Source organism: Cynara cardunculus (genome assembly GCF_001531365.2).
Source record: "Cynara cardunculus var. scolymus isolate 2C chromosome LG 8, CcrdV1, whole genome shotgun sequence".
In the NCBI taxonomy this organism is placed as follows: domain Eukaryota; kingdom Viridiplantae; phylum Streptophyta; class Magnoliopsida; order Asterales; family Asteraceae; genus Cynara; species Cynara cardunculus.
Genome location: NC_037535.1, coordinates 1,247,349 through 1,261,136, shown reverse-complemented (window position 1 = coordinate 1,261,136; position 13,788 = coordinate 1,247,349). Strand labels below are relative to the sequence as shown.

At 37.5% G+C, this 13,788-nt stretch overlaps 2 protein-coding genes across 4 annotated transcripts; one reads left to right on the top strand and one right to left on the bottom strand.

Moving 5' to 3' along the window:
- Positions 1 to 689: 689 nt before the first annotated feature.
- On the top strand, positions 690 to 9,386 carry LOC112516528 (U-box domain-containing protein 34). 3 transcript variants are annotated; one of them, XM_025123612.1, is made up of 9 exons: positions 690 to 895; positions 1,377 to 1,498; positions 2,239 to 2,354; positions 3,060 to 3,160; positions 3,802 to 4,016; positions 4,148 to 4,249; positions 5,554 to 5,979; positions 6,503 to 7,252; positions 8,941 to 9,386. In XM_025123612.1, exons 1-9 carry the CDS (start codon positions 697 to 699, stop codon positions 9,139 to 9,141), a joined length of 2,232 nt encoding a protein of 743 aa, XP_024979380.1. In that variant the 5' UTR covers positions 690 to 696; the 3' UTR covers positions 9,142 to 9,386. The 3 variants fall into 3 exon arrangements, with proteins under 3 accessions (XP_024979380.1, XP_024979379.1, XP_024979381.1); XM_025123611.1 differs by having other exon boundaries at positions 3,790 to 4,016; XM_025123613.1 differs by having other exon boundaries at positions 809 to 895; positions 1,380 to 1,498; positions 3,790 to 4,016.
- LOC112516529 lies at positions 9,312 to 12,378 on the bottom strand. The gene is made up of 5 exons (XM_025123614.1): positions 12,295 to 12,378; positions 10,479 to 10,662; positions 10,189 to 10,272; positions 9,894 to 10,097; positions 9,312 to 9,602 (listed from the first exon to the last, which is right to left on the bottom strand). The coding sequence occupies exons 1-5, from the start codon at positions 12,340 to 12,342 to the stop codon at positions 9,508 to 9,510; spliced, it is 615 nt and encodes a 204-aa protein (XP_024979382.1). The 5' UTR covers positions 12,343 to 12,378; the 3' UTR covers positions 9,312 to 9,507.
- Between the last annotated feature and the right edge of the window lie 1,410 nt (positions 12,379 to 13,788).

The window sequence follows — 13,788 nt, the reverse complement described above, 5'->3', positions numbered from 1 at the left end:
AAACAATGGTAAAATATTTTATGTTGAAGCAAAAATAAATAACAATAATTTACAAAAAACAATTAGAACAAGATAACCAAATAGTAATAGTCAATAGAAACAGAAATTGATAAAAATATCCAACAAAAATATATAGCAATAGTAATCACATGATCTTAACATTAAATTGTTGAAGCACGAAAACAATCAAGCATATAGAGATAGCAATAACCAATATTATCGGATCTTGTTGGAGAAAAAAAAATTAGAGAGACAATAAACAATAGCATATAATGAATGACCAATTCATTTTTTTATTTTCTTCTCAAATGTAAATAGTTGATATATTTTTGGACCCTTATTATCTACAATTATTTTTGCCTCTTATTATATGTTACAACTTTTGGGTTTTCTCTAATTTATTAAATTCTTTTAGACTACTGTTGTATTTTAAGAGAAAAATTTGGGGTCCTGGTCGTGCGTTTGTGCCGCCTATCCAGGGATGGACCTGATAGCACTAATGGAAAAGTTAAGGCCAGGAATAGAAATATAAGAAAACATCAAGGGTACAAAGTGTAAATTATGTTTTTTCCCGGATGGTCGTTGGAAGTCATCGTTATCTTCCGAAGAGGACTGAAATGAAAGTCTAACGATATTCTCTGTATATACTGAAATTACCTTCTCTCTCTCTCTCTCTCTCTCTCTCTTGATGTGGATATGAACTCAACAAGTACCATAGACAGCGATGGTTCTCCGTCGGTGGTGGCGGTGGCGGTGACCGGTGGTAACGCCGGAGGAATTGGCGGCAAAGGAAGTAGAAGAGCTGTCTGTTGGGCGGTGGAGAATCTGTTTCAGAAAGCCGATCGTTTCGTCCTGATTCATGTCATTCCGAACATCACTTCGATCCCCAATCCATGTACTCTCTCTCTCTCACCCACACACACACACATGAAGTATACTGATTAAGTTAAATATGGTGGAATTTATCGATTTCTTACAACTTCTACAAATTTAGGGTTTGTTGGTGAGTTCATTTGCGATGAATTGGGGGTTTTTATTCGTACTGGTTAAGTTAAATGTGGTGAAACGCTGAGTAATCGTTTAATTTACATAAGATCATTCTGGAAAGATGTAATAGGTGTTTGGGATTGTTTATAAAAACAACTTTAACTTATTCCGGTGTGGTACCGGTAATAAGCACTTTTGAGTGTTTGGATAAACAACTTATACCGGTGTCAGACCGGTAATAAGGAGTTTTTGAAGTTAAACCCTTCTGACTTATAATAAGTTGATAATAAGTTGATAAGTGCTTTTGTAGGAAAGCATAAGTTGTTTCAAAATGAAACTAGCAACTAGGGGTTTGGCATTTGAATTCATAAGCATTCACCATTTGCCAGCAGGAAAGCGAATCCCGATCGTGGATCTGGATGCTCATGTGGTGGACATGTATGTAGAAGACTTGAAATCACACATTGAAGAAGTATTTCTACCATTCAAGAGGCTGTGCAAAGGCAAAAAGGTGCAGTTTTCCTCCCTTTCTCTCCACAAGCGCTTTTTTGTACAATAACCTAATGCGATTCCGTCAATCAGTGTTGTGGTGGAGTGGTTAGTGCATGGGCAGTTCATAGCGCTGAACCCAGGTTCGAATCCCTCTTCGCACATCCTGTGCGACATTTACCAAAGGGGCATGCTTTAGCCCTGAATGTGCCTGGGATTAGTCGAGCTTTGGCTCGGATACCCTTTAAAAAAAAAAAAAAAAACCCTAATGCGATTCCACATATCCTCACGTGGTATCAGAGCCAGGTTTACCACTCTAGGGATTCGGGAATTTGTGACAATCCATGTCTGTCTAACACACTCTAGGACGATTTGTACCCGTCCATTGGAGGTGGTTGTCAGAGTCCCACATCGGCTAGGCTTGTACCATTTCTCCTCAATATATGTTGGAACCCCCCCTTCTCTCATGGGCTCTTTTGGAAAGTAACCTAATGGGATTCCACATATTCTCACATGGTATCAGGCCAAGGTCTATCACTCTAAAACTCGACAGTCGTGATAATCTATGTTTGTCTATCCCCTCGTGACAATTTGTACCTGTCTAGCCTCCTTTGGAAGGGGCGTGTTGGAGTCCTATATCGGCTAGACTTGGACTATTTCTCCTCAATATATGTTGAAACCTCCGTTCTCTAAAGGGCTCTTTTGGAGAGTAATCTAATCGGGCTCCTCAATATATGTCGTACTCATAGTTCTATTTTGCAGATAGAAACTTTGGTGATAGAAGGGGATAGTCCAGCATCCGGGCTTGTAAATTTTGCATCTGGGTCAGGGATCAATAGCTTGGTTCTTGGTTCTTGCTATTCCAATTGGCTCATGAGGTATACCACCAATATTTCTCTACTAAGAATCACATGTGATCCGTAGAATCCAATGTTGTCAAAATTGTACGATTCATGAAGAGATAAATATTAATTAATCGGAATAACGTCTGGATTTCGATCTCTTAAAATATTTCCTTCACCGCAAAATTCTAATCTACAAGCTTCTATGAATTAATCGGAATAATGTCTAGATTTCTCAAGTCAAAACATCCCCGCTTTAAAATTGTATAAATAGGTACTATAATTGTACTCGCGCAACGCAACACGGGTTAATCTCAATTCTGAAGCTGAGAATTCGAACCCTCAATTCTGCCTCTTGCGTCGTCCTATTCTCTCCCCTCTCAACTCTTTTTCATGGTTTTGTGTGGTTTTTATAGAGCTAGAAAGCATCTGTTGGTTATCAGTTTTATGGAGTATAATGTCCTATTAGTGGGGCTCAACACTTATCGGGTATTTGAACGTGTTTATCAGTTAGTTTTATGAAGTTTTACGTATGCCAAAATAAGTTTTAAACTTGTAGTTGAATGTGTTTATCGGTTAGTTTTATGTGAGTGGTCATGACTATCAAGAGAGTTTCTGTCATCTCTTCTTAGGCCTTAGCCTTGCGGGTTGTTGCAATCAAAAGAGTTGCTATCTTCTTCTACTTCTAGAACCTGCTGCCAATCCTAATCTTAAAGGTTCTAACTGTTAACGTTTCATTAGGAAGTTATATGGAGCTGGGGTACCCTCGACTGTTCTAAAACATGCTCCAACAACTTGCAACATATACGTGGTTTCTAGACGTGGACTCATCTCTGATTCAGGTAACTGCAGTTGACTTAGGGACTGTTTGTTAGCAGCTTCATGAGCTTAATGGGACTCAACTTATTCGATCAGCTATATATCATTGTTTGGTAATAGCTTAATGATATAGAAAGTGGCTTATTCAGCAAGGTTCTAGAGGGGAGCTTTATGCAGAAAGCCAGGTTTTTTTCTAAACCTGACCCTCCGAATAAAAAAAACATGCTCCTTGCATCTATGAAAAAAGCCCTCCCAAACAAAAACCTTCTCCATCTATACAGACAAATTAATCCACACAAACAGTTTTATCCATACAGGATCTAATAAAAATCCAACCAAACAGCCCCTTAACTACAAATCCAATACATTACCGGTGTGTTTGGTGTGCTGATGGAAAAGGATAGGACCTAACGGGTGAGAGTCGGGTAGGTGGGTGACATGGGTAGTTTGGTAATTTACCAATCTTGTCTCATCTCCCAGATTTTTGTTCCACCTATTTTGGTGGGTCGCAGGTCCTGTCCTGTCCCAGTCTAATGTTACACCAGGCGTGGGACAAGTTTTTGTACTGTCATGTCCGGCATACCAAACGCACCCTTTCTGACTAATAAAAATTATGATTATGGCTTCGCCACAAAATTTCTCATTCTGGCAGTGATGATTACAGAGAGCAGTTCTTGTGGCATAAGTAAACTATGGTGTGGTTTTTGTTCATCTTCTAGAAAGTCCAAAATCGAGAGTACATCAGCATCGACCCAGGAGAACGCTTCCATCAATTCTAGTACTGTTAAGAGGAGTAGCTCGCGAAGAACCTTGGGTGATGCGATTTCACAAACCCGAGTGGGAAATGGAACTTCTATGTCTTCAACATGTTCAAATCAGGTGTTTAATATCTTTACAATTACCTCAAGACATGTTTGCTTCCGGTTTATGTGTTTTCTTGGTTAATATGCTACACTTCATATGAGTTTATCTCTAATAAGGCTAACATGGGTACATTATATATTTTGCAGTCAAACTTACAAGCTGAAGTAGAAAAACTAAGACTGGAGTTAAGAAATGCTCTTAATATGTACAATCAAGCTTGTGATGAACTCGTCCACACGGAAAACAAGGTTAGACATTATTCTTTGTTCTTATAGTTTCACGAACCATGAATCAAACTATTAGGAAATCTTACGAATTCTTCATCTTAGAGAAAAATCTGTCGTTGTTGCACGGGATATTGTGGTTTTTCATTATTACTCTTTGAGGATTTAGATCTTAGATTTGTTTTATTACTCAAAACACGGATAAGTTAAGGGAGGGAAGATTCCAGTGGTTTGACCATGTTCATAGGAGACAGATGACGACTTCAGTGAGGAAGATAGAAAGTTGACATCCTAGAAGGATAGGCCGAGGTGGACGTGGGATGAGCAATTGAGGTTAGACATGGCAGCTTCAGACATTTCCGAGGACACGACCTCTGATAGGAGCGCTTGGGGACACGCAAGACTAGGGTGGGGATCCGTAGCTAGAGTAGATGGAAGGTAGGGAATTGGGGGAGGTAGAGGGTGGGAGCTAGGGTTAGTAAGAGCATCTCCAACAGATTCTCTAGAATAGAGAAAATGGAGTTTTTGTTTTCTATATTGCTCCATCAGATTCCCTATCTTGTTCTTGAAAATAAATAAACCTAGAAAAAACTCCAAATATAGAGAATTTTCTAAAACTCTCTAGGGGTGTATAGTTTCCTTAAATTGGTTATGTGTTTCTTATATCTATTTCTATTCGTATTTTATCACTTAGGCCTTGTTTGTTTTTAAAAAACAAGCTTTTCTCGGTCTCTTATGTCTGATTCGGTAAGAGATAGGGTCATTCAGACTGTTTGTTTTTTCCAATTTTTCATAAGCACTTATGTCTTACCGTCCTCTTATCTGGTAAGAGGTAAACCAACCCCTTATTTGCCTCTTATTATTCTCCTGACCCTCAACAACGAGCATTTCTCAATCGCTCCTCTCTCAATCAATTAACCTTAATTTATTTAAAATTGTATATAAATTCACCATTATAATATTTTGAAGGGTAAAAATAGACAATTATATAGGTTCAGACATCTATTAGTTTACAAAAACAAACAGTCTTATTGATTATGCTTTCAGACTTCAGCACCACCTCTTATCAATCAGAAGTGAAACAAGACCGCAAACCTTCAACACCTCTAAAAAACTAACACCACCTTACTCTTAACCGACTTCTCATAAGTATAGCATATCTATCTTTACCACCCTTTCTACAAGCTGAGGGGTTTTCACAGAAACAACTGCTCTACTCTTTGTGGTAGAGGTCGGGTCTGCATACATCTTACCCCGGTGGGATATACCGGTTTAGTTTGTTTTAACAAAGTTAATAATTTTTTTTATGAAAATGTTACTATTTACAGGTCCAAATGCTTTCTCATAGTGTTGAAGATGCCAAAAAAATTAGTTCTGCGGTAGAGCGTGAAGAGAAATTCCGTAAAATCGCAGCTGAAGAGAAAGAGAAGCATTTGGAAGCAGTTAAAGAAGTTGAAATAGCAAGAAATCTGTTAGCAAAAGAGGCTAATGAAAGGGAAATAGCAGAACTAAAAGCCCTGAAGGAATCCTCTGAGAAACAAGAGGTTGTCGATGCACTCTTTACGAAGGATAAACGGTACAGAAGATACTCAATTGATGAGATCGAGGTGGCAACGGACTCCTTCTCGAAAACGAAAGTGGTTGGTGAAGGAGCATATGGTAAAGTCTACAAATGTAATCTTGATCATACCCCGGTAGCCATCAAAGTCCTTTGGTCCGATACATCTGAAAAGAGACGCGAGTTTCTACGAGAGGTTTTTTTCCTTCACTCTCTTTTCTTTCGGAATTAAGAGTCTGTTTTACCTATTGTTAACTATCATCATGGTGCGTTTCGAAGACCGGACAAAAAATAATTCACTCCATAATCTGATAATTTTTTTTACCATTATGACCTTCTATACAATTAAATGTTATGTGTTGGTAAACGACGCCTAAGGGGCCGTTTACCAAACGCTTACTCGGGTAAGTGAACACCAAGCTCATTTTACCTTATCGGATGAATATGGTAAGGATTAAAAATCTTACCCGGTAAGAGCGAGACAATGACCAAGAGTATTACCCGGTAAGTGAGAGCGACGACTCTTACCATGGTAAGCGCTTACCGGGTAAATTGTTACATACGATACCGTTTTGGTGGACTAAAATCTTATTCGTTAAGTAAATGATAGTGTTAAGTTTACCGCTAAGCGCTTACCGGGTAAGTGTTTGGTAAACGACCTCTAAGTTATGTATTTTGCTGCAAACTCATTTCTTACATCATTTATCAAATTTTTACAGGTTGAGGTTCTAAGTCAACTAAGCCATCCACACATGGTGCAACTTCTTGGAGCCTGTCCTGAAAGAGGTTGCCTAATATATGAATACATGGAAAATGGAAGCCTAGAAGACTATATTTTCCAAGCAACTACCACAAGTTATCTTTCTTGGTCTACCCGTTTTCGTATAGCTTTCGAAGTGGCATGTGCACTCGCATTCTTACATAACTCAAAACCCGAGCCTATAGTACACCGTGATCTAAAACCCGGGAATATCTTGCTTGACCGAAACTTCGTGAGCAAAATCGGAGATGTGGGAATGGCTAAACTTATAACAGATGTGGTGCCCGATAATGTAACGGAGTACAAAGACTCTATTCTTGCTGGTACCATGTACTACATAGATCCCGAGTACCACAGAACCGGGACCGTTAGACCAAAATCGGATCTATATGCTTTTGGGATTATAGTTTTGCAGCTGCTAACTTCACTTCAACCGAAAGGGATTATACCGATGGTTGAATCGGCTATTTCTCGTGGGACATTATCTGATATACTAGATGACTCGATAGCTGATTGGCCGTTAGCTGAAGCAGAGGAATTGGCTGAATTGGGTCTGAAGTGTTGTAGTCTTAGATGCAGGGATAGACCAGATCTTGATACAGAAGTACTCCCTGTTCTGAAGAAGCTATATGAATTTGGTGATACAAGTAGGAAGGTTGCCAAAAATAGCAATGATGCTCCTAATCACTTCTATTGTCCAATTCTTCAGGTATAACCCTATATACATACATATATAGAGAGAGACGAAGAATCGTGTAAGAATAGGAGTTAAAGGTGAGTATAAGAAAGGATTTGGACCTTTGTCACCTTTAATCTCAAACCAACCCATGAATTGCACTTTAGAAGGGAATTGATCTGGTGTATCTCATTACACTTGATCTAGTGTTTCTCTTTAATTAGGACTGATCCAAGGGTGGAGATTCCTTCTTAACCTTCTCGTCTTTTTCACCATAACTTTCATTTTCACCAGAACCCAACCCTATATATATATATAGGGGCCTAATCAAATGAGAACTGATTAGTTTGGGGTAACTGTGAGATCCAATCTCAACCACAAATCAACGGATAAATTAGGAAATTAATAATTATGGTAGTTTAAGTTAAAATTATAATTAAAGGGCATATTAGGTATTTTTTTTTAAAACTCCTCTCTCCTCTCTCATCTCTCCGACCTCCAATCTTCGGCCTTCAGTAAAATCGGTATTACAATATATCACAATAGGTATCACATTGTGTATCTTTGTTTTTAAGATTTGAGTTGGTATCATAGTTGGTATTACAATGATATCACATTGTGTATCTTTGTGATTACTTGGTACTCGCCGGATTAATGTTCACTGAAGATTGGAGGTCAGAGAGATGAGAGGGGAGAGAGGAGAGAGAAGTTTTTTAAAAATACCTAAAATGCCCTCTAATTATAATTTTAACTCAAACTACCATAATTATTAATTTCCTAATTTATTTGTTGATTTGTGGTTGAGATTGGATCTTACAATTACCACAAACCAATCAATTCTCCCTTGAAAGGGGCCCCTATATATATATATATAGGGTATATTTCTTTTACAACCTTGTGCATTTGTACAACCTTTGCAACCTAATTAATTGAGATATTTATAGAAATGATTGGAGTTCATTTATTATGATTTGAATATTTATGGAATATGAATAGAGTTTATTAATTATGATTAATAGTTTATATTAGGAAACAATTAATTGATTAAAAATTGAATGGTTGAGATGAGGGTTGTATAGGGTGTAGGAATGGCAAAGGGTGTAGAATAACATCCCTCTCTCTCTCTCTCTCTCTCTCTCTATATATATATATATATAAACAATATGCTTTTTCTATTATATAAAATGCAACCTCGGTGCACCTAGGCTCGGTCTTGTAAGGGTTGGGGATATACGTCTGGCTCCAACCCTTACTTTAAAATCTTGAACCATGGTAGTTTAAATCTCCTTTTGTCGTTATGATATGGATGTGTTTGGTACTTGGGACAGGACAAGACAAAATTTTGTTGTCCCACATTTGGTGTGACAATTAGACTGGGACTGGGCAGGATTGAATGGACCAAAAATGGAGTTCTTTTATCCCACCAAAATAGGTGGAACAAAAATTAGGGAGATGAAACAAGCTTGGTAAATTACTAAACTACCATGTCAAATTAAAACCCTAAAACCTTCCACAATTCTTTCAGCTGCATACCTCATTCTTGCCCGTCCGGTCGTCCTTTCCACGTACCAAACACTGTTTCTTACAAAATGAGATTCTACGAAGAGCGTTGAAACACTAAACTTATGGAACTAAAAGTATTTAACGATGTGATTTTTGTATGTTGGTGGCATGTAATCTAACTCCGATTTTCTGTGTTCTATTGCAAATTGCCAATTCAGGAAGTCATGGATGATCCTCACATTGCTGCTGACGGTTTCACGTACGAACACAGAGCTATACAGATATGGCTTGAAAGACAAAATGTATCACCAATGACGAAACGCAAGCTACAACACAAGACACTAACTCCCAACCATACGTTGCGATCAGCCATACAAGACTGGAGGTTACGCTCAACGTCCTCAAGGAGCCAAGTATGAGACACTCTTCCACCAATAAAGCTCTCTAAAACCAATATGTTTATATAGCATTATGTTTTTGAGCATATCTACTGATTCAATTTATTGCATATTCTGCATCCAGGAATAATCTCTTTTATTAGTTTCAATTGTAAGTATGATGAGTTTTGTACATAATTTCAAAAATATGTGCCATCGATAATTTTCTGTCAATTATTATATAGAATTTGTAGGTCTATAATCTTTATTAGGAATGCATCAATCTGTATAAGTACATGTTGTCTATGGAGATTTCCTTAACCTAATATGCACATCAGTTTCTGGAGATAACATATTCAGAAACTGCATAAACATTTTATACTTCATACCGATATATGATATAAAGCATCAGCAATCGACCTGTGTGAATTCCAGAGCGTTGGTGTCCGGGTCTCTTGTAAAGATTGCCGGTCTTCCTGAGCGACTAAGGGTGTATGGAATACCTGAGATAACATCGTCAAAGATGTTAAAGAGCTCGGAAAACATAATTTTAGAAGGAAGTAAAGGATAGATGCTATTTTATCCGACTTAATCGGTATTTTATTCAAATAGTTTCGTAGGATTCGATAAAATAAACTATAAATGGATGGTAGGGCAAGCATCAGAAGACAGACAAATTCATAAGATTTCAGTTTACAGTTTTGTTAGTCCCGGTATTAATCAATAAAGCTCGGTTTAGAGCGTATCGGGATCTTTGAGCAATCTGCATATAAGAATGGAAATAGAAGAATTACCAGCTTTGTCGAGAATAGCTTTTAGCTTCGAGACATCGCGAATGGCAATGCAAGTGTGACGATCTCGTCCCCCATGCTCAGGCCGACCTGTAAAAGGGTCGGGATTTGGAAGTTCCATCAAGTGAATCATCTCAGAACCAACCCAAAGCCATGCACCCCTGTACGGAAGCTTATCATGAGGTCTTGCTTCATTTATCTTGAGACCTGATGAATTTAAACATAAAAAGGTTCGATTTTTCTTGACCGGAAAGATGATGCATGGAATTAGACTTCAGCAAAGGAAAATGCAACATACCCAAAAGGTTCTGGTAAAAATCAAGTGATCGCTCAAGGTTTTCACATAATATTCCAACATGGTGAAGATTTACAACTCCAAAATCTGCATGGATCCAACTTTTGTAATAAGATGGCTACAAGAGGCAATAATTGTAAAAATTTGAAGAAACCCCAATAAGTTACCGGAAGTGGATTTTCAAAATGACAGCTTATGCTTACCGAACTGGTTTTTCAATAAGCTCAAAAAATAAGTTATGGTTATCAAACATGGCCTAAGATGATGTAGTAAGAAACCAACGAAAGGATTACCATTCTCGTCATCAACGGGTTCAGCTGTAACTGAATCTTTTGCTCGTACTTCTGCCTCTAACGAAGTTTTGGCTTTAGTCAGCACTTGACGCATGCGAGTGTCGCTGTTTCCAATAACTTTTTGGATAATATTTTTCTGTGCTGGTGTATTTGGGACGATGGGACAAATAAGAACATGGTTCAACTGAAATCAGACCGCCCAAAAAAAATCAGTGAATGATACAATATGGTTGAAAACAGAAAATAAGACCATAAACAACAAAGAGAGGCTAAAGAACAAAGAGAGACCCTAAACCCTTTCTTTAAATCATGCTTATGAGTTATAACCTCACTGGTCAATGATCCGTGTGACCAAAAAGACGAACAATCGCACACATAGACTTAAGCGATTGACTCAGTAGGGTCACATTCACCGACAGCAGCAAAATCAGTATTCTGTATTGCTTCCAAGTGATATAACATTTATAATCCATTGATGGGATGAGTCCTTTATGCCTTTTGGTTTCACTAGGTAAACTAGAATAGAGAATACAGAGCAAAAGTAGTATCTCATGGCAGCATTTCTGATGTTAGGCTCCAGAATCGGATATGGACTTCCAGTTTGATACAGGGGCCGTTTACCAAATGCATACAGGATAAGCGCTTATAGGCAATAAGCCAATAATCACCACCCTCACTCAACTAACTTGTAAGGTATCATCCAAGGCCATTAAAATGCATAGTTGGTAAGCGTCTTTTACCCGGTAAGCGTTTACCGAGTAAGAGTCTTTCTCTGTCACTTATCGGGTAAGATTATCAGTCCTTGCCATGCTTCTTACTGTGTAAGATTATTGGTCCTTACCATGACAACAGGTAAGTGCTTGTGCATTAAGCTTTTAGTAAGTATTTAAGGCATTTCAATGACAACTTGAAAAATAATAGACAACTTTAGCCATGATGTTGATATACATTCGTCACATTTTAACAATGTATTTCATTTTATATCCTTACGGAACAAATTCAACAGGCTTCACAGGTAGTACGGGTCAAACAAGTTTTTTAGAAGACAGATCCTAAAGAAAGAAAACAGACTTAGAACCTATATAATTGACGAGACAACAGTTCGAGCCAGAAGTAGTAATAGGGGTTAGACATGAGCATAGTAGTTGTTATACATCCTCAACTGGAATGAACAAAAAAACTTGCATCAAAACTAATTCTCAGAATTCCCCCCACAGTAACATCACCAATCTATGCGATCATTATCATTCATCAGTCAAAAATTATGATAACGATCAACAAAAAACAATGAACTCATTAAAATTCACGAGTCCAAGCATCACGATCATTAAAATCACATGAACAGAAACATTCCGGTTGTGCTCGGGAACACGCTATTCGAGGTTTGGATCTAACCTAACTTCAGATTTTCAGCTAATTTCCAATTGAAAACATCCAGAATTGAAAAAAATTCTTCACGAAGAAACGTTTTGTTTAGATCTCGAAGAAACATGTTCTTCAACTAATTTCCTCCAAATCTCGAAGAAACATTTTCTTCAGGAATCAAAATTCCATTAGAATTTAGACACATACTCGTATCGGTTGAATTTAGTTAAAATTGTAAATTAGTGTTCCGATTTTCAGAAATCGCGTCTACATAGCTTTGATTCTTAGCATCCTATAAACAATCACTGTGAAGAAACTCAAAATCAACTTGTGCACGATAAAAACAAAATTAAAAATGGGACCGGTCCTGTATAAGCAATATAGATATAAGAACACGTAGAGTAGTAGACACATTATACATACACATACAGAGTCTGTAGATAGAAAGAACCTTGTTGTGAGGAAAAAGAGTTGAAGTTGCAGGAAGAAGGATAGCCATGGTGGAGGAAGAACTCGTTTGTGAGGTGTGTTCGTTCTGTTCAATTCAGTGATTTAGCACCACTTCTTTGTACCAGGCCAAATCTGCGATTTCTCGAAAATTCAAGGGGCGAATTTATAATTTGTGAAAAGTTTTGGGCTGTTCTGTAATTAACAAATATTGATCCGAATCTATACTTGTTTGTTGGCAATTTAATGAGATTAACGGAGCTCACAACTTATTCGGTCAGTTATACATGATTGTTTGATAATGACTTAATGTAATAAGCTTTTAAGAAAACCGAATTAAAAACACGTTCCTTTCATCTATAAAAAAACCCACTCAAACAAAAACGGTCTCAATACAGACATATTAATACATAAGACAATTTTATTCATACATGACTTAATGAAAAACAACCAAACATGAAACAACCCCTTGCTTTTCTTTAGTTAACAAAATAGGTTTGGATCAAACATTTTCCCATAAAAATATATAAAAAAATGATAGTTAACCACAAGGGTGGTGTCTGATTGGTTTGAGCTTTGCTCCAAAGGTCAAAAGTACTTGAAGGTCTCATGTTCAAATCCAATGAGGAATAAAAATCTCCTTGTGGCCACGGAGGTTCAAATATGGTGACTCCGGACTATTTGCAAAGCATGTAGTCGCCATGTGATTAGTCTGCTCGCATAGCGAGTTGGATATCCAGGTTAATCAAAAAAAAATATTTAGAAAAAAAAATTATTCAACTCAACCTGTACGGTTTGGGTTAGGTTATACTTTTGTTTGAGTTAGATTGGGTTGCTCAAATGCCTTCAACCTGACCAACCCAATCTGTGTGCAACCCTAAATCTAAAACATAATTAAAAACTACAAATAACTAAAAGGTCGTTTACCAAACGTTTACCGAGTAAATGATTACCAAACGACATGCCTACTTAAAAAAAAAAAAAACTTACCAACAAGAGTTATCACCCCTCACTTACTTTATACATTAACATTCGATCATCAAAATGGATTGTTGGTAAGGGTCTCTTACCCAGTAAGCACCAACTTGGTAAGAGTCTTCTCCCTCACTTACTAGGTAAAATTTCGATTATTGTCATGCCCACCTGGTACGTAAGTGATATCCGGCAAACGCTTACCCGACACCAACAATCCCAAGAAAAAGAAAATGTTCCTTGGAGCAACACTGGATCCTCTATATGTTTATAACAAGTTGCTGGCTTTTCATCAGCCCTTGCGCGCTAGCCTTTTCCCTTACTAGTAAGGGGCTGCTAATTGTATGTTGTGCGTGATGTTTTTTTTCCCCATATGAACAGGGACAAGTGATGTTTTAAGTTTGGGGGCGTGATAGTTTTTCAATAAGATTTAATATCCACATTTTTCAGCCTTGAAATGAGTTTATTGTGGTGTTTTTCAAATTTTTTAGCGTGTCTGCTTCGGAGTATTTTGTCGTTTCCTATT